Here is a 25,371-nt window from a genome sequence, read left to right as displayed (position 1 = left end):
ATGCCTCAAGGCCCAAAACTGTTTTGATAGCCTCGTTAAGTAAACCAATTTTTACTTATGGATAACCATTATCCATCCTATTTGACTCAAATAGTTAAAGACACCCTGCTTTGGCAGGCCCATTTATTGATGATTCAAGTCTTAATAGGTGTATGATTGGAAAGGCATCATATTATTAATTAATTTTATTAGGGACTCTTAATGTTTATTTAGTGATGAATGTATGCATGTTATGAACATAAACGAAACATCACTTATAATAACAAAGGTACATCAATCATACGGGAACGACCAATTCCATGCAGGGGTCAAGGGGGCAGCGCCCCCTTACGGGGTCAAGGGGCAGCGCCCCTCGCGGGGTCAAGGGGCAGAGCCCCTTGCGGTGGTCTCGCTTCTGTGTTCTCGGGAGACTATTCGTCGTTGCCGCCTTCCACGCCCTCACTGTACACATCTGGCCGAACACCTCGAGTCCTTGACGCGCCGGATGACCAGGCGCGCTGCCGTCTCCGCCTCAGGCAACAGACCCAGATGCGCCGCCGTCTCCGCCCGCCGTCTACGCCTCGGGCAACACCCCAGGCGCGAGCAGAACAAGATCGACCCATCCCTACTTCATTCCTTCTCAGTTGATCATATCAATTCGTATTTCAAATTCATCTAACCCTAATTTAGACTCATTTCAGGCATACATCATATGTATCAACAATTAGGGTTTTCGATTCAACTTCAATATATCACAAGTTGCTTTGATACCACTGTTGGGTTCATCAACGAAAAACAACGCAGCGGAATATAGAACCTTAGACAGGATCCATGTGTATATTGAAATCGAAAAGGAATTTCGAAACGTACCTTTTGCAGATCGAAGATAAATCGGCAACCGATTGTGTCTGGATTAGCGCCCCAAGTGTTGCGCCTCTACCGGTATCCACACACACGAACGGATTTCTCCAACGATCCATGTGCTAGCGAAAGATCTTGAAGTTCCTTTTTCTTGAACGCCTTTTGATTTTCGATACTCTGTCGAAAAACCCTAGACAGAGAACGATTCTCTATCTATTTATACAGCCTCATTATCCAGCGGAATTAAGAGAAGTGGGCCAGGCGATTTGGGCCCGCCAAACCGTCCACATTCAATCGTACATTTAATCGTTATCTCATAACGCGCACGACCGAGTAGATAATTTAAATAAGAAAATAAATTAAAATCTACTTCTTAAGTAGATCAAGGCGCACAGAAAATATTAAGTATGTTCACTATTGTGTGCGACCCTATAGGTTCACTAAATAGTAGCAATGTGCTCAAAACTTTTTTTGGCCCACAAGTCATAAGCGGTCTCTAGCAAGACATTATGATTACCTAAGTATAGTGAAGGTCGATTTTCCGACACAACCTAATCCACAACTAATATTAGAGTATCAACCTTGATTGATTCCTAGGGCAGACCACTAACAGGTTATACTTGTATCATTGTGATTGGTGGGATAATTATGTTTATGTTTTCGGGAAGGATGCTAACTTCCATGCTCTTGAGTTGAACATGACACCTGAATTTTAAGTTTCATATGAGAATTAATGGTATTTCGTGTATGGTGGGAGGGGGAGAGGGAGAGAGATATTGGATAAACTATTAAATGATTATTGTATATATAATAACTTAAATCTGGAACAGTAAAAATGGTAGGTCTCACGGGGTCCTATGTGAATCCTATCAGGACGGTGCTGATTCAGTTTAGTATATGTACAATACTTTTTTAAGGGATTATGTTGTGATTTAATTATTGTGTGCGCGTAAAATTGTAGATCCGTTCTCTAGAGTTTCCTAGATTTTCTCTAAAGAACAATTATAGAAGCTCTTAGGTGAAGTCTTGTGATAGTTAAAAATAGTGGCTAATAAATTGTCCAGCACACCTAACTTCTTTGTAATTTCTACCACATATTAGGCCACGAAAGCTATTAATCTCCAACCCGAATCGTCATCATTTGCAAATATTGTGCGATGTGCATTTGTTTCCGTTTGTACCAAAAATTAATTAGGTCCTCGACATAAGTAAAGCACGTGGCTAAAAGTTATCAATATCAGAAACAGGGTCATTATCGACCACCGTGAGAATCGTTATTGACATTAATATACATCGATGTCTATGAGCTGTGTTGTCAACACATGATAATGCATGGTTAGCGACTATCATGATAGAGTTGATCGATAATGATACCGATTAAAAGGAGATCGAAAGATTACCGGTTAAGACACCAAGTGAAAAGTGAAAATCTGAAAGGCACCAAAACTCGCTTATGATATTTAAAATCACCGGTACGTAAAATAATGAAGTCCAGTGAATCGTGGGAGAAGGAATGGAGTTAACTCAGCAGCAAAGTGCAAGAGATTGAGACGTGAGTTTTTAGGGAACAACAACCAGGAGATGAGATCATGGTGACGTGAAATAACAGAACCAAGATTCTCGAAGACATGGAGGCATGGCTAAAATTGGAGAAAAGTTGCTCGTAAATGGTTTTGTTGTAAGCACTATAAATACTGGTGTTCATCTATTGGAAAGCTCCCTCTGCACACAAACAAACAAACAAATATGTTATCTTTCAACTCTTGTACTATAATTATAGTTTTCAAATTCGCATTGTCAACTAAATTCCGGCATGTTTCTTAGTTGTACTTTCTAGATACGCGTTGTCAATTAAATTTCGGCACATATTTTTGCTATAGTTCCTGGTGCCTCATCATCAATTAAATTTCGGCAGGGATTGTATAATTTCGGTTTCGTTTGAAGTGAAGTTATCGATTCATTTGTCTATCTGTGATATTTCCTGTCCGGAATCGCCATAGAACCTATCTATATTAATAAAAATAATGAACGATTTTCGGTGAAAGATATTTTGTTAAAGAGTCCAATTCTGACTATGCAAATTCTTTAGAAATAATGGAAGCAGCGTCATTTAATTAAAAATCAATATAATCTACACGTCCTAAAGATATTCTTTACTTAACCAAAGAGAGGGAAGTTCAAGAATAGATATGTAGGACATGTCTATTATATTGTTTGATTTGGTGCATTCATTTTGAATATTATCCCTAACAAAAAAATGAAGGACTAATATTATCAAAAACTCCAAATTAGTACACTTATGTCATATCTACCCGAAGTTATGGTAAAGTTAAAATATTTTGAGGGTAAATGAGTTTTGGAGTAAATGTGGCACGGACGTACCAATTCGGAATTAATTGTGGGATAAAAATTACTTTGGGATAACTATGGCATAAGTGTACCAATTCGGGCGTTTTTATTACACAAAAACTAATTTTGGGTGAATGTGGTATAGATGTACCAATTTGGGATTCTTAGTGATATTAATCCAAAATGAAAGAAAATATTTATTTATTACCAAATAATTCCAAAGAATCAAAAGGAAAATCAGGCGAGGGGCTGCGTCCCCAACTCTGCCTTGAGCCGCATGGTTCCCAGCCTTGCATCGTCCAAGGCCAGTGACGTCGAACCTGACTTGGGGTTGAGCTCAACCACTTGGGGCGACTTCCGGCTTACGATGACGACCGGCGGGTGAGCTCCTGCGGCGGTGGCTGGCGGGTGGGGGGGCCGATCTTTCTCTGTGTTCGTGGCGTTTGGCCGTATCGTTCGTGGTTCACAGGGAAGAGAGAGAGAGAGGACGCTTAGGGGCAAAATTGGAAATCAAGGAAAAGTGGGAATCGCACTACAAAAAAACATATTTTTTCCGACGAAATTTCCAACGAAAAATTTGAAAAAATTCGTTGGAAAACGAATTTCCAATGAATTTTCCAACGAAAAAAAATTCGTTGGTAATAAGTCGTCGCAAATTTTTTCAACGAAAAATTTCAATTTTCGTTGGAAATTTGCGACAAATTTTTTTTCGTTGGAAAATTTGTTGGAAAACTCGTGGCTAAATTCGTTGGAAACGAATTTTTTTTTCCGACGAATTTTTTTTCGTTGGAAACTACAAATTTTTTTTGGTCGAATTAAAAATCGTGGAAATTTTTTTTCCATCGAAAAAAAAATTTTGGTCGAAATTTTTTTTTTTATTATCAAAAAATAGCCCTCGCCGCCGGCGAGGGCCAGCCTCGTCGCCGGCGAGGGCCGAGCTTGCCCAGATCTGGGCGAGCTCGAGCTCGTCGCCGGCGAGGGCCGAGCTTGCCCAGATCTGGGTGAGCTCGAGCTCGCCGGCCATGGTGAGCTCGGCCCTCGCCATGGCCGGCGAGGGCCAGCCTCGTCGCCGGCGAGGGCAAGCCTCGTCGTCGGCGAGGGCCAAGCTCGCCCAGATCTGGGCGAGCTCGAGCTCGTCGCCGGCGAGGGCAGAGCTCGCCTAGATCTGGGCGAGCTCGAGCTCGCCGGCCATGGCGAGCTCGGCCCTCGCCATGGCCGAAGATGAAGAAGAAGCAGCAGCAGCAGCAGGGGCGGGAGCAGGCTTCGGGGCCGCCGCCCGTCAAGTCCGTCGTCGTCTCCTAGCCTCGCCGGCGACGAGGCTTGGTGGCGTCGGGGGCGTCGGGGCCGTCGGGGGCGTCGGAGGCTTGTAGGCTAGGTGTCCATGGCGCCGGAGCCGGAGCCGGAGGAGGAGGGGGGGCGGCGGGGGAGGAGGCGGAGGGGGAGGCGGAGGGGGAGACGCAGGGAGAAGGTGAAGGCGAAGGAGAGAGAGAAAACGTGGAAATTGAAATTATTGGGAATAACGAGCGCGAAAATATTGAATAAGGAAGAAGTAGGGTTTTCGTTGTAAAATTCGTGAGAAATTTCTCACGAATTTTGCAACGAAAATTGTACACATTAAAATAATTGCCCGGAAAATTAAAATTCGTTGGAAAATTCGTTGGAAATTTCCAACGAATATAAAAAATGCCGAACATTATTGGGTTTTTTTTGTAATTCGTTGGAAAATTCGTTGGAAATTTCCAACGAATTTTCCAACGAAAATTGTATACACTGAAATAATTGTCCGGAAAATTGAAATTCATTGGAAAATTCGTTGGAAATTTCCAACGAATTTTCCAACGAATATAAAAAATGCCGAATAGTAACGGGTTTTTTTGTAATTCGTTGGAAATTTCAAACGAAAAAAAATTCGTTGGAAATTTCCAACGAATTTTACAACGAAAATTGTATACACTAAATAATTGTCCGGAAAATTGAAATTCGTTGGAAAATTCGTTGGAAATTTCCAACCAACAATATCAAAATGCCACGTAGGTTTTGTAAAAAATTCGTTGGAAATTTCCAACGAAAAATTGTTGAAATTTCACGCACTGAAATAATTGCCCGGAAAATTGAAATTCGTTGGAAATTTCCAACGAATTTTCCAACAAATATAAAAAATGCTGAAGAATAACGGGTTTTTTTGAATTCGTCGCAAAATTCGTTGAAAATTTCCAACGAATTTTGCGACGAAAATTGTTTCGTTGGAAATTTCCAACGAAATTTGAGTCGAAAAATTTTTCGTTGGAAATTTCCAACTAATTTTACTTTTCGTTGGAAAATTTGTCGCAAATTTGCAACGAAAATTTTTTCGTCGCAAATTTTCGTGGCAAAAATCCAGTTTTTTTGTAGTGTCGGCCATTGAATTGGCGCAACGAGAGGTATATGTGGGAACCGTCCGATCCTAGCAATTGAATTCCAGCCATTGAATAGGGGTAACTTTACACGTAAAAGATCCAATCCAAGCAACTATATGTGGGAACGTCGTCCGGCACTTGTCGCTCCCCTTTAACAGAAGCGTTCAAGCACAGAAAGCAACCTTCAAAAGTACAAACACAACCTTCAACAAATGCAGACTTTGTTTTTTTTATAAATGACTTTAGAAAGTTTGAAAAAATAATATTCTATATGAAATTAGTTATTTGAAATGGGGGACAAGGTGGAAAATACAATTAACGGAAGGACTTGATTGGACCAATTGGATTTGATTGTAGTTTTTTGAAAATTTTAGGACTCCACTACACTTTCGTGATAAGTTTTAAGATTTAATTAATTCTTTTTTTTTTAAAGTTGAAGGATTCAATTACACTTTTATGACAAGTAGGACTTCCAAGGTACTTATTTTTTTTGAAATGATTGCATTGCCCACCTAATATAACACCTAACAGTGAAAGTCTACTTTTCAATAGTTAAAGTGTCAAATTTAATAAGAAGATTCTTTTCTTTCGTAGATAAAAGTATGTGATTAAATTTTTCCAAGAAGTAGGATTCAAATGAATTTTTCCTAAAGTCTCATGCTAAATACAAAATATTTAATTATATCGTGATATTTTATATGTGTAGTAAGATAGACTTTGCACAACAATTGTGAGACAGAGAGAGTTTTTTTCTTTTTGGAAGAAAAATTTAAGAGATGAATATTTTAGAGTATCAATATAGTCATAAATATAATTAATATATCTAATAATATTGAAAGTAATAAGTAGTAAAATCAATTCCATACGAATGAGAAGATATTTATGCTCACATATTTAAGTAACTATGACTTTATTAGGCAGGAGAGGTTATATGGTAGAAAGAAAAAAATATGCAAACATATTTATACAGTAATATATAAGAAAAATTGACCTTGTCGTTTGCAATAGGCTGACATTTGTGCTAAACAATGTATTGTGTTATAGAAAATATCTAGATAATTACTGACATAAATCAATACTACTACTCTACATGAAACGCAAATTTCCTTTGATGTTGATTTGTCTTTTGGTTGATTTCTTTGATGTTGATTCAGCATAACTTTTTGAGGAGAATCTCATGGCAAATAAGAAATTATTAAAACATAATTGAAAAAAGCTATAAGAACACGTAGCGTGCTATTTCTCTTGTTGCAAGAAGTTTGAGTAGGCAAGATTTCGAGAGAGTATAACTCATTGCTCAGGTATCTTTTTGGGCGACTTTTTTATTCAACATAAATTTTTGAAAATGTCTTTTCATTTCAGCATAATTTCACTATTGAGAATGTCTTTTCATCTAAATCCATTTCCTAAATCAACAAAAAATATGGCTATATCTTTATTAATATATTACCTTTTTGGTCTATGTAAACATTACATAGTTTGATTTAAACATGTTTTTGCTTATGATCTTCATAATAATAAAATAGAATCTCATTTAGAGTTGTATCGAGTTGATATTCCTATCTTTTAATTTCATAATTTATAGAATTAACTAAGTTTAATTATGAAATGGTGAAACACAAAAACTTGAAAGTTTTATATATAAAAAATTAGGAATATGATTTAAGTTAATAAAAGTACAAGAAATCTATAGATAAATTAATATCGTTATTAAATATGCTTATGAAAATGCTTATTTTTAAAATAAAGGAAAATGAATCCAATATAACTCTAAAAGAGGTTATATTTTTACCGTTATAAAGATTATAAGTTAAAATATACTAAAAATGGAACCATAGTAATAGTAGACCAAAAAGGGAAAAACATAATAAAAGGACAACATATTTTTTTTATTGATTTAGGAAATGAATTGAAGTGAAATGAAAAGATATTCTAAAATTTGAATACTAGTGTAACAATAAAAGCTTGTAACTATAATCATAGGATGCTTTCACTTTGTTATAAAAAGTTCTTGTATTAGATTGAATAAATTGAAAATTTATGGACTACATTGAATATTTAAGATTAATTCAAAGATCACATTGAACAAAGAAAAATTCAATGATAATATTATATATTGGTCTGAAATTTAGCAATTGTGTAATTTTTTACGAAGAATGGGGCAGGTATGGGCCACAAAAGGATGCGTGTGGCTCAAATGGTCAATGACCTGTGGATTACTATGAATTGGTCCCGAAAGTGGCACGGTCAGTTCGGAGCTCGAGTTTTTTTGGTCGCTGCAATCATTTGTCTCTTCCACAAATTGCATGGTGTATGTGCTATCTAGATACGCAATCATTAGTCCTATCGTTCGAATCTTTGATCAATGTGAGAATTATATATTTAATTACTTCAGATGACATTAAGCCACATTTTCTATAAGCCATTTTGTAACTTTTCTTTACCTTTTTTAACTTTTGGTCTAACCGTATCGGTACTTTGAGTAACGATGCATGATGTGTCATCTCAATGCCACAAATAAAATTAGATGACCACGTCATCTCAATGGATAATGTGTCATCTCTCAATGTCATCTCGATCTCCTTTTCAGCCTTAAGATGCTGTTTCAATAAACAAATAAAATCTACATCATAATTAACCTTATTTTATACCGTAAGATCGCTTTGTTGCTAGTGGAGTAATTGTCTCCACTAAGGCAAATGTATAGATTCGTTCCTGGCCAAGCAATTAAGCTAAACTTCCCAAGAAAGTTAGTGAAGAATTGACCAAATAACTAGGAATTTCGTGTGGGGAAACACTAACGAGAAAAGAAAATCCACCGGAGATTTCGGGCGCAACTTTATTATGGATTTGCTGGGGATTTCTATTGTTGAATATGCTTTGTAGTAATTAAACCTCTTTAATATTTGTTTGCATCAAAAAGTGACGAAATCACCGATATGGATAAACATGTGATTAGAGCGTGAATATTGTCAAGGGCGTGACCCATTATTGACGACCACAAGGATCGATATCAACATTAACGCACACCAATGATCACTGTCAATCAGTTGTCGATATATGATGACGTAATGGCTAAAGATATCGATTAATGAGATTGGCGAGCCATCAGAGCATCAAGAGAAAGTTAGACACATAGTGAGTATCAAGTTGCAGTTTTCAGGAGGGAAATTGTTGAAAAACAAAGTGATTGAGGTTGCGAAGTAATAGGCACACGTTTTTAAAAGAACAAACGTCCAAGGGAAAGATCATGGCATCGTGAGAGTATGGGCGCAAAACTTTCGAAGATAAAGGAATATGGGTACAACCGCTGGAAAATTGCTCAGGAGTAGTTATAGCACAACCACTATAAATACCACCGATCATTTACTGGAAAGCTGCCGCACAAATCAAACAAATTTACTATCTTTCAGTTATTTTTTTTCCTACACTGTACTTTTATCTTTCAAACTTTCGTCGATGATTAAAGTTCAATGTGTTTCTTACTTGTAGTTCCCGAATCCGCGTCATCCATTAAATTCCGGCATAGTTTGTTCATGTTCGGTTCTGTTGTAGACTCTGTATTTTCCAGACCTTGTTGTTAATTAAATTCCGATACAGTTTGTGTTTGTGTAGTTCTGTTTGAAATTAAAGTTGTTGATTTCCTTAATAACCTGTGAGATTTCCTATCTAGAGTCGACACAGAATCCATCTCCTCCAAATAAAAATCAAAGAACGATTTTGGTGAAAGGTATTTCGTTCGTGGGAGAAATTCTGTTGAAACAATATTACTGTAATTCCTATTTAGTAGAGTAATGTTCATACAAGAAAAACGAATAGTTGCTCATATTCTCGTTTTATTTAATTTTTAAATGATCTTGTGCATATGAGTTCCACTGCGTAATGCCTTGTTGTAGATTCGCATCTTTTAGCCACTCACTTTCCTTCTTGCCCGTAGCTTCTTCATTCAGTCAAAGCAACTAAAAGTCTTGAAAGTGCCCTCGGTTTTACTTTCCTTGGCCTGTACAATGATTATCTTCTGGAGCAGCTCGTTCCTTCAACTTTTTAGTTTCCTAGGCTCCATTCTTTTCATGAAAAATATAACTTTCCAAGTAGTTATTTTTCAAAAAAATAATAATATTTTTTAGTATTTGGTTAAAACTTAAAAATGAACTAGAAAATATTTTTCACCATTTGGTATGGATGATTTTCCTCTATACACTTTTTTTAATAATATTTTTTATTCTTTTATTTTTTTTAAATTGAATTTTTAATTATTATTATTATTATTATTTTCTTTTCCTTATTTTTCTTTTTCCTTCTTCATTGGCCTATCGCTGGCCACAAGTGAGGCCGAGGCCTCGCCGGCCTCTAACGAGGCTCGAGCCTCACCGATCTAGTGAGTCATGGCCTCGTCAACCTCTGGCAAGTTTGTCATCACTAGTCTTTGGTACGGTTGGAGCCCTGCCAGGTGAGCTCGAGTCTCCACCTAGCGAGGCTTGCCAGTCAAGCCTCGCCGACCTGTGGTGAGGCTTTAGCTTGTCTTTGGCCGGTCGTCAGCTATGGCTGTAACAGACGATCGGTCGAAGAAGAAGGAAAAGAAAAAAAAAAGAAAAACAATTAAAAAATCATTTTTTAAAGAAAAAATTAAAAAGAAAAAAAGCAAAGAAAAAATAAAAATAAAAATAAAATGAAAAGGTGTTTGGTGAAAGAAAATGCTTGGTCTAGAGGTGAAAGAAAGAGGATGGAAAATGTTTTCCGCTTTCTAAAAAATAGAAAATAGTTTCCGTACTTTTGAAGGTTTTTTATCTATTATTAGAAAATATTTTTCTTGACTAGTTTATTTTCCGTGAATCGAACGCCTGAAAATCCGAAAAATATTTTTCTAAAAGTTGTTTTCTGTGAAACGAACGGATCTTTAATGTTAGTCCTAATCCCCATAGTATGTCCTAAGGTTTAATGAATTTTTATACTATTTCTTCACCTTGCGTATTGTTGAAGAGAAACAACGCGATCGATCTGCCTTTTTGACCTGTCGGTGTTGGTTTAGTGGGCTCTCTCGAAGCCAATTTTACGACTTTGTGATTCTGCCCAGGTAGTGCGATCCAACTTCTCCACTTTTTTATTAAGAAAAATAATTACATGGGATAATGATACAAATAATCTTTGAACTTTGGCCTAATGTGCAATTTGGTCCCTGAACTTTCAATTTGTTTAATGTAGTCCTTGAATTTTAGCTTAATGTTTAATGTGGTCCCTAAACTTTTAATTTGTTCAATGTGGTCAAGACTTTTTGTACATATTCAATTTAGTCTTTGAACTATATGAAAATGTACAATGTAGTCCTTGAACTTGAATTAATGGAAGGACTACAATGAATATTTTTATAAAGTTCATGGACTACATTGAACATGTACCAAAAGTTCAAGGACCACATTGAACAAATTAAAAGGTCAGGGACCACATTGAATATTAGATTAAAGTTTAGGGACTATATTGAACAAATTGAAAGTTCAGGAACCAAATTGTACATTGAGCCAAAGTTCAGGGACTGTTTGTGTCATTTTTCCTAATTACATCGACTTTGTAATTATTGTTATATTCGTATCGATATGGTGCAAAACCCTCATGCTTCGCAACCCAACAAGAGCTGATTCTAGGGACTCTCGTTTTCCTTCGACTATGTTTTTTTGACAGATCCGACATAAGCTTAGCCACGTATTTCCCACATGAATTGTTAGGATAATAAGTTTTGTCGCAATCAATTTACGAAGGATTCGTTGAAATCCATGGGATTTTGTACAAATGAAAGGTATAAACTTAACCAGTTCGTAAAACTTGCAAAATGTTTTATGAGTTTCGAGGCAACCGACTCTCCACATCCGTGCCTTGGGGTTCTCTTGGTAAATTACTTTCAAGATTACAACTTAACCTTGCTTATTTGTCTTACTTGTAACAAAATATCTATACATGCAATGTATAATTAACGTTTTAAACATCTTTTAGTGTAAGCCAAAATAGATGTAGGATTTCTATTAACATCATCTCCAATATAAAATATTTTTTACATTTGTAGTTGTTAAAGAGAAAATATTCTTTATTTAGCAAAACGAATACAATCGTCAAAATTAAAACTCGAATATCTAAATTACACAACTTAAAACATTGATGGATTTTGCTCGAGCAATGGCAGTCCAAGTTAACTTGAAAATAAAAAATCATGATCATCTTGTGACTAGCCAAAAATTAGAATTCATTTTAAAAAGTATAGTGAATTTGTTTAATTAAAATTTTTTACCTTGCTACTTTTTTCTTTTCGTACAACTCCATCTTTTTTACCATGCTAGCCAACTTTAAAATTTTGCATTTGTTCAGTAATATTTTGAAATTTGGTTAAATACATGTGTGTTGTTAATAGACTTCCATTATATCTCTAATTGGTGCAAATGTTTTCGCAAGTATCCTATAAAAGAATTGAGTTTTACAAAAGTTGATAAGCATCAAGTATATTTCCTTCTTTTTTTTCTTTTTTTTAATGCTCTTTTTGAAAAAAATATCGTCCAACTTTTGAGAATATTCTGTCAAGATTCTTTCCCAAATGTGCTCCATTGCAAAGTTCCAGTTGCCAATTCCCATGGAATGGCACTTTGTGGTCAACAAGGCACCGCCAATCACAGGGAACAACGGTGCCGTTCCAATAGCAACGTCTTTTTAATATCACTTTACCTTTCCAAGTGGATTTTTTTTTTTTTCATTTTCCACACACACACTCCACAAGCAATTTAGGCTTATAAGAAAAGAGAACATGCATAATCAATTTACAATATTACCTCTGCCTCTTATCAACAAAGAAAAGGTTACCAGCATGGCCATGATTGCGTTTCTATAATATTTTGAATATTGTCCCATATCACTTATCTGCAAAATTTACATGCTCTTTCTATGTATGTGATCTCTTACACCTATGAGCCTAAGTTTATCTTGCGTGTGCAACCCTTGTTAGTCAAATTGCTCGGGACGTTGCTAATTCTGCTTGCAGGTGAGAGAGGATGTCACATTATATATACATGTAGTTTCCTCATCCTATAAGCCCAAGTTTATCTTATGTGTGCAACCCTCCATTTGTCAAATTACTAAGGTCGTTCCTAATTCGGTTTGCGGGTGAGAGGGGTTGTCAAAGTATATATATATATGTAGTCTCCTTCACCTATATATTTTGGGTTGTATATTCGAACACTGCTCATGTTTTCAAAACAAAGCAAGCAAAGCAGTCGTGCAAGTGTCCTCAATTTTCTTTCCCTGGCCGGCACAAGTATCATTTTATGTAACACATTGCTCCTTTGACTTTCTCGTTTCTTGCTAATCCTAATCCCATTTTCTCTTTGCTAAGTGTAGGATCACGATTTTCCCACTAAACTGTATCCTAAAGTTTAATGGATGGATTGGCATTCGTACAATATGTATAAGATTGATTTTCGTAACTCTCCCATTTAGTGAATGATCATTCATACAACGTTCTTCACTTGACGTATGATTAAAATACGTAGTAATAGATTGGCCTTTTTTGAACTGGTGTTTAAGTGCTTGACCTAGCTGTGTTGCTCAAGTGGGCTCTCCCAATGAGCCTATTTTACAACTTTCTGATTCTCTCATGTTAACAGTGGTTATTAAAAGAAAATTAAAGCCCCCATTGTGGTTAATGTTTATCTTTTTTATAATTTGATTTTGCGGTTCTAAAACTCATCCTTTTGAATTTGGGAGGTTGGGTTCTATAAGTCCATTTTGGTTTCACAAGCCATACCGTATGTCTTGCTTGTCAGCCACACTTACTCCTGTTAATTGGTACTCTCTCAAGAGCCCAAATTGCATGAGCTTATGCTCAGCTTTCGGCTTTGATAGTCCCTCATCATAAGCGTCATATCTAGAAATAGGGAAAATTTCAAATAAGGGCCTAAAGTACCGTCATTTTCTCAAATAAAGGCTTGAAGTGGACCTTGTTTCAAATAAGGGCCTGAAGTGGACCTTATTTCAAATAAGGGCTTGAAGTGAATCTTATCTCAAATAAGGGCCTGAAGTTGCTATATCAGTCTTAAATAAGAATCTGATCTCACCGGCCAAAGGGTATTTTCGTCTTTTACTCTTTTTTTCTTTCTTTTTTTCCTTTTTCTGTTTTTTCTTTTCCTTTTCTTTTTTTTTCCCTCTCTTCCCACCACCGGCCATCGCTGGGGTAGGCAGAGGTCTCCGCTCTTAGGTGGAGGCCGCCCTCGCCTGGGCAGGCGAGGGTTGCCCTTGTCAACGTTGAGCGAGGGCCGCCCTCGCCTGGGCTAGCGAGGGTTGCCCTCGTCGACGTCGGGTGAGGGCGGCCCTCGCCTGGGCTGGTGAGGCCAAGCCAGGGCGAGAGTTGCCCTCCTTGGATTTGGCGAGAGTTGCCCTCTCCTGGGCTAGACGGGTGAGGGCCGCCCTCGTCGGATCTGGCAAGGGTCGCCCTCGCCCGCCCAGCCCAGGTGAGGCAACCCTCACTCGATACTAGTAAGGGCGACCCTCGCCCGACGCGGGCTGGGCAGCCCTTGCTTGAGGCCGACGACCTTTGGGGAGGGAAGAAGAAAAAAGGAAAAAGAAAAAAGAAAAAGTAAAAAAAGGAAAAGAAAACAAAAGTAAAAAAAATCAAAAAAATATATTATGACTTTTTTTTACTAAAATACCGCTTCTTCATCGGAGGAATAGTTACGGGCCGGCCAAATATCCTTATTTGAGACGATTTGGCCACTTCAGGCCCTTATTTAAGACGATTTGACCACTTTAGGCCCTTATTTAAGACAATATCCACTTCATGCGCTTTTTTGAGAAAATGACTCCACTTCGGTCCCCTTTTTGGAATTTTCCCCTAGAAATATAACTATTGATTCTTTCTGTACATATATCACATTACATGCCTTGCATAATATATTCAATTCTACTTGAATTTATAATCATGATATTTTCTCATTCTTGCAATGTTAATTTTACTAATTGACAATTCAGATATTATTAATTAGATGTAAGGTCCATAACTATATTAATGTCTTAAAAATATTTACTTAAAATTTTTATAAAAATATCTTCTCATACTCATAATGTCAATTTTATTGCTCATTTTCATAACTTTTTTTTTTTTATCATTTAAGTGCTATATAACGTTTTAATCGATCACTTGAGTGCTACAACTTTTTAAAAATGTTCATTACAAGTTCAATGCCATGTCAAAATTTTGGCACTTGGGTGAACCTTTTTAAAAAATTTTGACACTTAAGTGACAATTGAGAGTTATAGCACTTGAGTGAGCGTTTTTTTAGAAGTTATGGCATTTAAGTAGTCAAAAAAAAGTTATGGCACTCGAGTGAATGCTGTACGAAAGTTATGACACTTGTAGTGTCCTTATCACCTAAAATACTAATCTCAAGTTTTTGGACAAAGGAAAATCTACATCCTCAAGTTCGATGCCCTAGCATTGAAATTTTAATGAATGTTTTAACATCCATCAATCTGTCATCGGAAGACTTTTGAAAAATTACCCAATCAGGCCTAAATATATTATATGGACCTCAGCAGTTTCTGACAAAAATTGGTTGGAAGAACTAAATTGGAATTTCAAGCAAAGGTTGAAAGACTAAATTGGCAAAAATTGAAAAATTAAGTGTTATATTTTCTCTTTCTTCCTGTTCTATAGTTTGAATTCTTCCACGTTTTACTTGAACATAAGGGAGAGAGATCTCTGTTTGCAGCATTTCCGCGGCCAGAGCCACGCACGAAACGGCAAGAAGCCTCAAGATCCATGGCTTTGGTTTTTGTAAAAAGAACTGATAGAATTTTTAATATTAAGTCACATCTTCATCTAACAACTTAAGCTTTTAAAACAGTTGACAGTAGTTCTACAAAATCTCACATTGTATCAAAGTAGGAGGTCCTGAGTTCAAATTTTTCCAAGCCCCATTTGCCTTCTCAATTAAATATGTCCATGCTTTGTACAAGTCCAAAATGTCTCGTCGAATAGAGAGATCGTCACAGATGCTGACCAATCGGAGAACGGCGATGTCATTTTTGGATGGCATGTGGTCGCTCGATAAAAAATATAAAGGTCTTGTCCGAGAAGCCTCCCTAGCGAGAAGAGAGAGAGAGAGAGAGAGAGAGAGAGAGAGAGAGAGAGAGCAACGGAGAATGGTAATCAAAGAGAAAAGGGAACACAAGTAAAGGCGCGAATGACAATATTTCTCTTCCCCGGCCCTATTTTTGGCTAGAAATAGAAAAATCTAATTTTATTTCCCATACGAGTTTTTGAGTAAAAAGTAGCGTTTGATTATGACACAAAATTTCTATTCCTGGAATATAAATTCGTTTGACAGGTTATTCTTAAATTTCTGATTTCGGCGGCCGGGGACGGTGGTGGACGGCCGACGAGAGGCAGTGGGTGGGCGGTGGCGAACGGCCGGGCGGTGGTGGCGGACGGTCGGCGAGCGGCGGCGGATGGTCGGCGAGCCGCAAGTGGTGGGGGTGGGCCAGAGGCGTGCGGGCAGCGGTAAGCGGCAGACGGCCGGCGAGAGGCGGCAGGCGGCAAGTGGTGGCGGGCGGCTAGAGGCATGTGGATGGCGGCGGCGGGCGGCAAGCAATGGTGGGCGGTCGGAGGCGTGTGGGTGGCGGCGGGTGAGCGGAAAGGAAGAGCAATAAAAGAGAGTTGTTATTTCTGTTTCTGTTGCAAAATTATAAAATTTTAACTTCTCATTTCTGTTGTAAATCTCTTCTGGGCCAAAATTTAAAATTATTTTATCAAACGGATTTCTGTTCTAAATCTGTTCTCGAGAACAAAAAAATATAAAAATAGGAAAATATAATGGTTATCATTCACGCCCTAAATGTCTTAGGCTCACGTACTCTAGAAGACTGCTTCATAAAGATGAATGAATGACCGTCGTCACCGAAAGAAACCCAAAGTCTCCATGCTTCGGCCACAAAAAAGATGCATTGGGGTTCAACTGACTTCTGCATCTTGGTTTCTTATGAATTAGTCAAGAAAGTAGTCCGATCAGATTTAAGCTCCCGCGTCCCGAAATGTGTGTCCTATCCTTCAAAAACAACATATGGGATGGTTCGCGCCATCTAAACCATTGATCATTATGGAGACTCACATAAGTCATGGTTCAGATAAATATCAATCCGCGTTACGTATAAATCTGGCAACAACTTTTCTTTATTCTAAGTGACGACCTGAACGACGTAAAAGAAAATTAAAGCTACCTCATGTCACGAAATAGAACCATCAGAATAGTATCGTTGCTCGTGCTCTCTATCACTTCCCTGCCACCGATCTCGTGCTCGTCCAATTAGTTCTCTCGACTATTATCGAGGGAGAGGGATCTACATTAAAAGGTGTGGAGGCTCTTGCTTATCAGTGTTATCTTCTCTTTTATTTAATTTTGCGGTTCTAAAACTCGTCCATTTTTTTAACCAAAAAAAAAACTCGTCCATTTTTGTTTCTTAGGCCATACCATATCCCTTGCTTATCAGTCACGCTTACTCCTGTTAATCGGTTCTCTCTCAAGTGCCCAAATTGCAAGAGCATGCTCAGCTTTTTGGCTTCGGGAGTCTCTCATGACTAGGTGTCGTATCTTTTGCAAACGGAAAGGATTGTCATGTGTCGATGAACTGGGGCTTTGTGCCAAGAGTTCATTTACATTTGATCTCTACTATTGCGTTTTTCCTTTCTGCTTTTGTTATTTGCTATCACTAGCATTCCTTCCTTCCATTCGAATTAGCTTGTAAATAGGAAGGCACATAAAACTTGTCTTTTGAAATGTTAGTCTCACATTTTATTTTCTGTGAATAAAGGCCAAAGTAGTTTCCTATTTTCCTTTACCTACTTTTTTCTTATCGAAAACATAACTGATTCGAGAGAATTAACATTAGTTATAATTATTTTTTAAAACATGTTGGGCTACATCGTTTGTTAAAATGAGAAGATGGGAAAAAGTGTTTTCCTCCATGTTCGGTTGGAGAAAATTTCGTACAATAACTCTAATTGGTAAATTACAAATTATGAACATCAATTACATTCTAATAAGTCTAAATATAAATATCGATGATGTACACGTTTATAATCCACCAATCAAAAAATTGATAACAGGAGATGAGGAAGACATAGCCCTTCTGAAAACAGTCATTTTTGGGAAAGAATCTGTTAGAATCGTGTAGTCGGTTGTAAATCATTCTTTTTAAATTTTTTATATCTACAATAATAATATTAAGCTTATCACATGAAATTGCTTAACCCAAACATTTGTGGAGTTGGTTTTGCATTGAGAATTTTGAACTCAGAACGCAGAGGTCACTCGTTCAATTTCACCAGCTGTATACAAACCAGTTTAGGTCAACCCACTTGCGTAGAACAAATGCATGAACATAACCGATCTATGGTGATTGCACATTTTTTCATGGGCCTCCAAATAGTCGGACTTCTCCACTCATGCTCCTAGATTAGTAGAAAAAGGTAATCACATATTCTTAGCCTTTCTGTATCTAGAGAAAATTATGATTTTTAGTAATCAGTGACTTAAACCAAATTCAGAATTTGCCATATACACAAAAAGAAATATGATTTTTGAGTAACCATATTATGTTGTTACTTTGATTTCTACTTTTTGATGTTTAAATATTAGGGTAGTTTAAAAAGAGACGAAATAAGAGGAATATATCTCTCCGGAGTGGAGACACATGTCAACTTCAAATTGCGCACCCATATATTTGTCGGGTGTTGATAGTGACTAAGAATTGTACGAGCATTCGGTATATGTTAAAATAGGGAAAATAACCAAAAAAATGTTAAATCTATTACATTTGTGTCTGTTCTTTCTTAAACCTTTCAATTGTGTCAATTGAGTCATAAAATTTTTGACGATTTGCCATCGTAATCCATTTAGCCAATTTTGGTCGGAAATCGCCGAAATTGATTTTTTAATTAATTTTTCTTTTTTCCTTTTTTTTTCTTTCTTTCTTTTTTCTTTACAACTCTAGGTTGGCAAGGTCGCCAGCCGAACCTCGCCTAATCTGGGCAAAGGCATCGTGGCCCTTGCCAAGATCCAGGCGAGGGCGTTGTGGCCCTCCCCCAAATAAATAAATAAACAAACTTACTTTTCATAGAACACCACATTATATACACACACACACGCAAAACCACCATTTCTCAAGTTTTACAAAAATGTATTTCCTCCGGATAACAAAGAATGAAAATTTTCAATTAAAAAATTAAATAGAAATGGAAAACAAATGAAAAATAATTGTAGGAACTTCGTGTTATGTTATTTTATTACTTCACCTATGAGTTTTATAGTTTTTTCTCTACTACATTAGAAATTTAGGCTTATTTTATCCTATTAGTGCTAAGAAGTATTAAATATCAAAGTAAAATTAATAGCAAAACGTATTTGATAATCTCTTTTAGTAAATATATGGGCGGGCCGGAACAAGCCTCGAGGTCGTTCCCCAGGCCCAACCATCCCGCTGACTAGACCTGGAATTTTTGTCTAGACCCGCTCAACGGGGCGAAAAAATTCAGCTAAGACCACCCAAGCCCGCCGACCATTCGCCCAATGATCAGGTCTACTCACACATGAAATACAAGACTAAAATGATGTATAGTTAAAAATATGCTTTTGTTGCAAATTTGAGAATTACTTATATTTAATGTTGGCACAATCTCTACGAACTTTTCTTAGGCGACCTTCATAATCCATCTACGCAAGTGGATAGCACGTGACTATATATGGAGTATAATAGGCCATTCTTACATGACAAATCGTGTTACGAGAAAGGATGTTAATGAGAAAGTTATACTTATGCTTTGAGAGAAATTATCCAATCAGTTCTAAACCTATTGTACGAATGTCAATTCAGTCTTAAACTTTTCAATTTTGCCAATTTAGCCCTAGACTTTTACACGTAATTCTAATGTAGCCATTATGATCAATTTTCGCTTGAAATTGTTGATGTGACAGTATGCTACATTGGATGACCGCCGATAGCTGGGCTGTCACGTCAGTGATGTCCGGCGAAAATTGATTATAATGACTATATTGGAATTTTGCATAAAAGGTATGAGACTAAATTTGTAAAATTGCAAAGTTTAGAACTAAATTTATATCCACACAATTGGCTTAGGACTGATTGTGTAATTTTGTAAATGCTTTTATGTCCGAAATTTACTTTATGAATAACTAGCTTAATTAGATAATATGCAATGCACTAACAAATTGCAATCTTTATTTCGATATAAAGTCAATTTTATCGAATTATATGGAGTCACTTCGTGCACGACACGCTACATTTCCAAATATATAATTAGGCTCCTTTAATTGTCCTTAAGAATTAAGGTATCATCTTTTTCTTCCTGTTCGGGAAATCTTTAAAGCCACCAATGCGGTAAAACCCCTCCCCGCAATAAGTTAAATAAAACTCAAACACAACTTGTGAATTTCGGGAAAAATATATTTTTGTAATTTCAAATAACAATTTCATAAACTTATATTAAAAAATAATGAAGAATTAGTACGTTCTTGCCAATTATTAATAGCCAAAACTTGACAAAATAGTTTTTCATTCAAAAATGGAAATAAACTGCTTCATTGTCAAGAGAGAAAAAGTGCTAGGTTTCACTGATAGCAAATTGCCAAGATAAATTATGGAAGGTCAAAAGGAAAAGACAAAGTTATATTATAAAATAGTTTTTTTAATCTCAAAAATAAAATAAAAAGATTAACGTTAAAGATTACCATCAAAATCCAAATGGAGGATCGGCATTTTTTTGGAATATAAATAGCTAAAACTTGACAGAGTTTTTCATGCAAAAAGGGCATGTTAAACTTTTTAATTTTAAATGGAAAAACTTAGAAATCTTTATCAGTATTCAGAATATAGTTGAGATAAGAGATATGTAAAAATTATGGCATTAAGTGCAATAACAGAATTTATCAGTATTCAGTATATAGTTGAGATAAACCATTTCATGATCTTTTATTAGATAATCTAAGTTTTATATATATTTTTTGAATCTGACATAACTAAGAACCACCCAAACGTTGTTGTTAATTATAGGGATGCCATTTTATTGAAGAATGCATCACCACTTTTTTTTAAAGGATTATATATTTTTTTTATTACTTCCTCTGATTGGTAAGTTGCAAGGGGGATTCTATATGAGTCAATACCACGAAAAACCCTAAACTGATACATTTGTGACAAATTTATCTTAATTTAATTTTTTGATCACAAAAAACCCCAAACTAGTACACCCGTGACAAATTTATTCTCCGTTAATTTTCGTTAAATTTTACAATCAAATTTTCGAGTTGGATAACATGTAATAGTTGACAATATGCACCGATTTAGGGTTTCTCCCTCCGTTTGTCACAGGTGTACCGGTTTGTGATTTTTCGTGGTATTATAAATTTGTCACAAATATATTAGTTTGGATTTTTGGTGGTCAAAAAATTAATTTTAAATTTGTTACAGGTGTATCGGTTTGTGATTTTCCGTGGTCAAAAAATTAGTTTAGGGTAAATTTATCACATGTGTACCAGTTTGGAATTTTTCGTGGTATTAACCCTATCTATATTAATAATATACCAATTAGAGACGTGATTGGAGGAATTAAAGGTGGAAGAAAGGATGACTCATTGTTTGTTCTTTTGATGACTATCGACTTGAGTCTTTGGACTTTAATTCTTTTTTCTTCAAGATTAGGCATAAAGCCTTCTTAATTCGATCTTGCTAACTCAAAGTAATCAAAAGGAAAAAAGAAAAGAAAAGTTATACTTGGATTTTCTTTGCTTTATCATTAACATAACTCTACTTTTGAAATTGCAAGTTTCATGTTCAATCTCACTGAAATAACTAACTCATCTTTTCTTGTGATAAAGCCCCAAAAATCCCTAGCATCAACTCAATCTCTCAACCCGAATCTGTCATTCTCCATTTCCCCGGCCACCATCCCATCGCCTTTGACCACCCTTTTGTCCCCTCTCTCTCTCTCTCTCTCTCTCTCTCTCTCTCTCTCTCTCTCTCTCTCTCTCTCTCTCTCTCTCTCTCCGGCCACAATGACCTCGGTGTGAGCCTCTATCGAAGTCGCGGCAGCTATGGGTGACCTCAATCAAGGAGTTTGCGGCCATGGTGATGGCGACTACGTCACCGTGGGAGAGGGATAGAGAGGGGGTCAGGGTTGACAGAGAACTGGGAGGGCACGGCAAGGACAAGCTCTCCATCTTATATGTAATTCCCAAAAATGAAGATTGCACATGTTTCTGTAACAACAATACATGACACATTTATAAACACCAAGATAGTTTTTTTCCCGCGCACACAATGGAAGACCTTCCTGCAAAACTTCACCCTTCATACATGTTTCGGATCTTCCTACAAACCCACTTCAGACGATGTTGATAATTTTACTGAGATAATTGCAGGCTTGTATTTCATAAGGATCTATTTTAGGGTAGGTAGGTTCCAGACCTGAAACCTAGAACCTATCTTTTTAGAACCTGTTCACAGTTTTTGTTACCTATACTCTACCATGTTTGCAATATAACCGCCCTGTTTTTCTGGTCCGGTTCCAATGTCTACTCGAGAACCTATTTTTCTTTTGTTCCTTTTTTTTGGTTTCATTTTTTAAAGCAAAATAATATGAGTAACAAAACGGTTCAAAGCAAAAGATCAACAAGGGCGAGCGATCAAAGGCAAGTCAGGAACGAGCATGGGTTGCGAGGCTCGAATGAGCAAGGGCGAGCCATGAGTGAGCGAGGAGGAGGGTGAGTCGTGAGCAAGAGAGAGAGAGAGATGCCAAAAGAAAAATTATGTTTTTTAGGCTTATGAAACTGATTCCAAATTCGATCTGGTCCCAAGTGATTCTTCACTCGGAACTGGGAACCGGAGCAATTTCGATGGGAACTTGAAATCGGATTGATTTTCAAGGTGGTCTGATCTAGTTCTCGCATAGTACTTGACATTGAGACTAGCCTAGCTAGATGGGAAGCAACGTTCACACTGAATGGAATAATAATACCCCCACCCCCCCCCCCCCCCTTCTCTCTCTCCACACACACAAACTAGCATTGATTATTGTTGACACCTAAATTTTGATAACTCATTTAGTCATTAATTGCATAGAAAATTAGGAATTGACCCTATCCCTAAACAAAAATGTTAATTAAACTACACATAGATTTTAGGAGCAATAACAATAATAGGCTTGTACGCTTGCATTTATTATCATGCATTATTAAACCCATAATTTGCATTGGATTGGTGGCAGATGCAAGGTCCCAAGCTTAAGACCAAGGGGATATAAAATTCGACCAAGTTTTCCCACTGTGCCTTGCACATGATGGCTGAAATTCGTATCAGGGACGCCTATGAAAATATAAATTGAAGGATGTCGATAGTGGAGAATATTCTAGGAAAGATGGTGGTCTTACGCATTGCAAGAAACGTCAAAAGAAAGCAATAAAAAGAAAAAAGAAGAAGATGTGAAGCAATTTAGCTAGGTAAGTTCTGATTGCTCGATCAACAAAGGGGAGGAATATTTGGGTGAAATCATAATAAAGGGAATGAAAGTATAATATGTTACGTTTGGTCCTTCCCTTGGAAAGCTCGGTTGTCCCGTATGTAAAGAAAAGACTCGTAACACTAGCAAGACTTTCACGAGCTCAAACACAGAGAGCGCATCACAGAAAACGCCGAAGAGGGAGGAGACAATGTCCGACAACTCAGCCATCTGTCCAGACGACTTTCATCCTCCAGCGGCCACCAGACGAGCCCAAAGCGACGCTACAGACCAAGCACCTTCCGCGAAGCCCTCGTCGAATCTCAAGTCACCCGTCAGCTCTCTACCGTGCCTCCACATCCCGCCACCACACCTCCTCGGTGTCGACCCCGTACCGGTGAGCTTCCCGTTGATGCCAGTAAGCCTCCAGGTATCACGCGAGTCTTTGCAGGTTTCCCGGCGAATTTCCAGCGAGCTTTGCTCCTATAGTAGCGCCCGCCAGCGAACGACGATCCAGCCTCCACCATCGCCAAGAGCTCCTGCCGTTGCTGTTCAGTCTCTCACCGACAATCTGCACTCTCCATAGCAGTGCCGGCTTTCTGTTCGATCACCGTGACCAGCTTTTCCGACGAGTCCACAGCAACTCCTGGATTTCCCAGCGCCTTAGGAGCTTCGACGGACGTGGACGAAGCACTCACAGTGATGCTGCAAGCTTGCTCAGTCCGTGGCGAGGTGTTCTTTATTGCAGGTGTTCCAGTAAACTAAATCTACCTCTGTCACTCTAGCAACCCCTTAGCAATATTGGCGAGAACCCAAGCATCTCAGTGAGATTCCAGCATTCTGAAGGCTTTAGCGACTCATCCAGCAGCACAATAGGTCTTCCGATGTGCCCATTAAGTCCTTGCCGTGACCGTGATCTCTTCGGCGCGCTCACCCATCCCTCACCGTTGTTCTGATCGGGACTAGCCACCGTGAGAACCACGGCCGGGCCCGGTCACCACACCGACCGCCTTCCACAAGCTGGCCGCCGTCCGTGATCCGTCATCCGCCAGTCCGTTTTTGCGAACAAAATCTTTTGAATAGATAACTGTCACATCCAAATTTAAATATTGGATTTTATTGCCTATTTTAAAAGATTGATATCTAATTTGAATATTCTGAGATGATAGGCGTGTCCAATTAGGATAATTTCCTAATTTGAAAACGTGTTGTAGTTGGTAACTCAATCTCTAGGCATTGAGGTAGGGTTATGGACTGCACGGAAAATTGGCAACTTGATCTTGTGGCATGTAGATCGGGGTGGCAGTTTTATTTATTTCCAAATTGCGTGGATTGAATATCTTTTGGTGATTTAGTGTTTATCTTTTGCAATTTCGAGCTTTATCTTTTTTGATTTGGTGCTTATATTGTTTTATTTGATTCCCTCATTCGAAAATACAAAAAAGATTGCATGATAGATCAAGATAGATTTTTTAGATAATATTGCATGTTTAAAACAGTTTTCCAAGATAGGATAAAATTGGGCTCAAATTGTTTCTTAATCTGAATTGGATAGCTAATCTTTTATGTAGTTTATTTGTATATTTTTAATTACGAATTTTAATGAAAAATACAAAAATAAACTTGTGCATGTCATATAGGATAGTTGCACAAATTCCATGTCATCTTGCCACGTCATCCTGTCACGTCATCGCCCCATGTCATCGCCATGTCATATGTGCTATGTCTTTTAATGATTGCATGTTTAGGGTCATTTAATTTAGAGTTGCATATCATATTAGACTAGGTCATGTCTCATGTTGTTAGGGTAGTGACCCCCGCATGTTCACCTAGCTTAGAATAGCATGTAACTTAGTTTTCATTAAAAACAGAGAGAATTAATTAATCAATGCGCTTTGCTTGCACCGAGGTATTGAATTCTTTCCCTATTCTAGCAATTTATTTATTGCGTTATTTTATTGAGTGTTACTTTAGTGGTTGCGCACCCTTTGCATATCAGTGGATAGGTCTAAAATCAATCCGAGTTGCTTGACAAAATATATTTTGAAAATAAAAGAGAAAATGTATCAAATGGGCATCAGTTTAATTTAGCATAATCAAGTCCTCGAATCTATAAATATCTGGTTCGTAGAAGTAAAGTACTCTCACACACTTTACTTGGGTTTCAATTTGATCCACCAAAAACTAATTAGTAGTGACTACGAAATGAAATTAATCTTGTGTGTTAAAAAAACTTGAACCTAAATT

General features: G+C 37.3%; 1 protein-coding gene across 1 annotated transcript in view; it reads right to left on the bottom strand.

Annotated features, from left to right (window-relative positions):
- The window catches only part of LOC130136937 (disease resistance protein RPV1-like), a 34,505-nt gene extending 10,854 nt beyond the window's left edge, over positions 1-23,651 (bottom strand). The window contains exons 1-2 of the mRNA XM_056307561.1: positions 23,520-23,651; positions 21,688-21,886 (exon numbers count right to left, since the gene is read on the bottom strand). Of these exons, the coding sequence (XP_056163536.1) occupies positions 21,688-21,886; positions 23,520-23,651 (331 nt within the window). The remainder of the gene's footprint in view (positions 1-21,687; positions 21,887-23,519) is intronic.
- Between the last annotated feature and the right edge of the window lie 1,720 nt (positions 23,652-25,371).

Source organism: Syzygium oleosum, unplaced genomic scaffold (assembly GCF_021117445.2).
Source record: "Syzygium oleosum isolate NSW1041296 unplaced genomic scaffold, Sole_v2.1 Sole_v2.55, whole genome shotgun sequence".
NCBI lineage: Eukaryota > Viridiplantae > Streptophyta > Magnoliopsida > Myrtales > Myrtaceae > Syzygium > Syzygium oleosum.
Note: the sequence above shows the minus strand (reverse complement) of the source record. Positions and strands in the feature narration are given on the sequence as shown.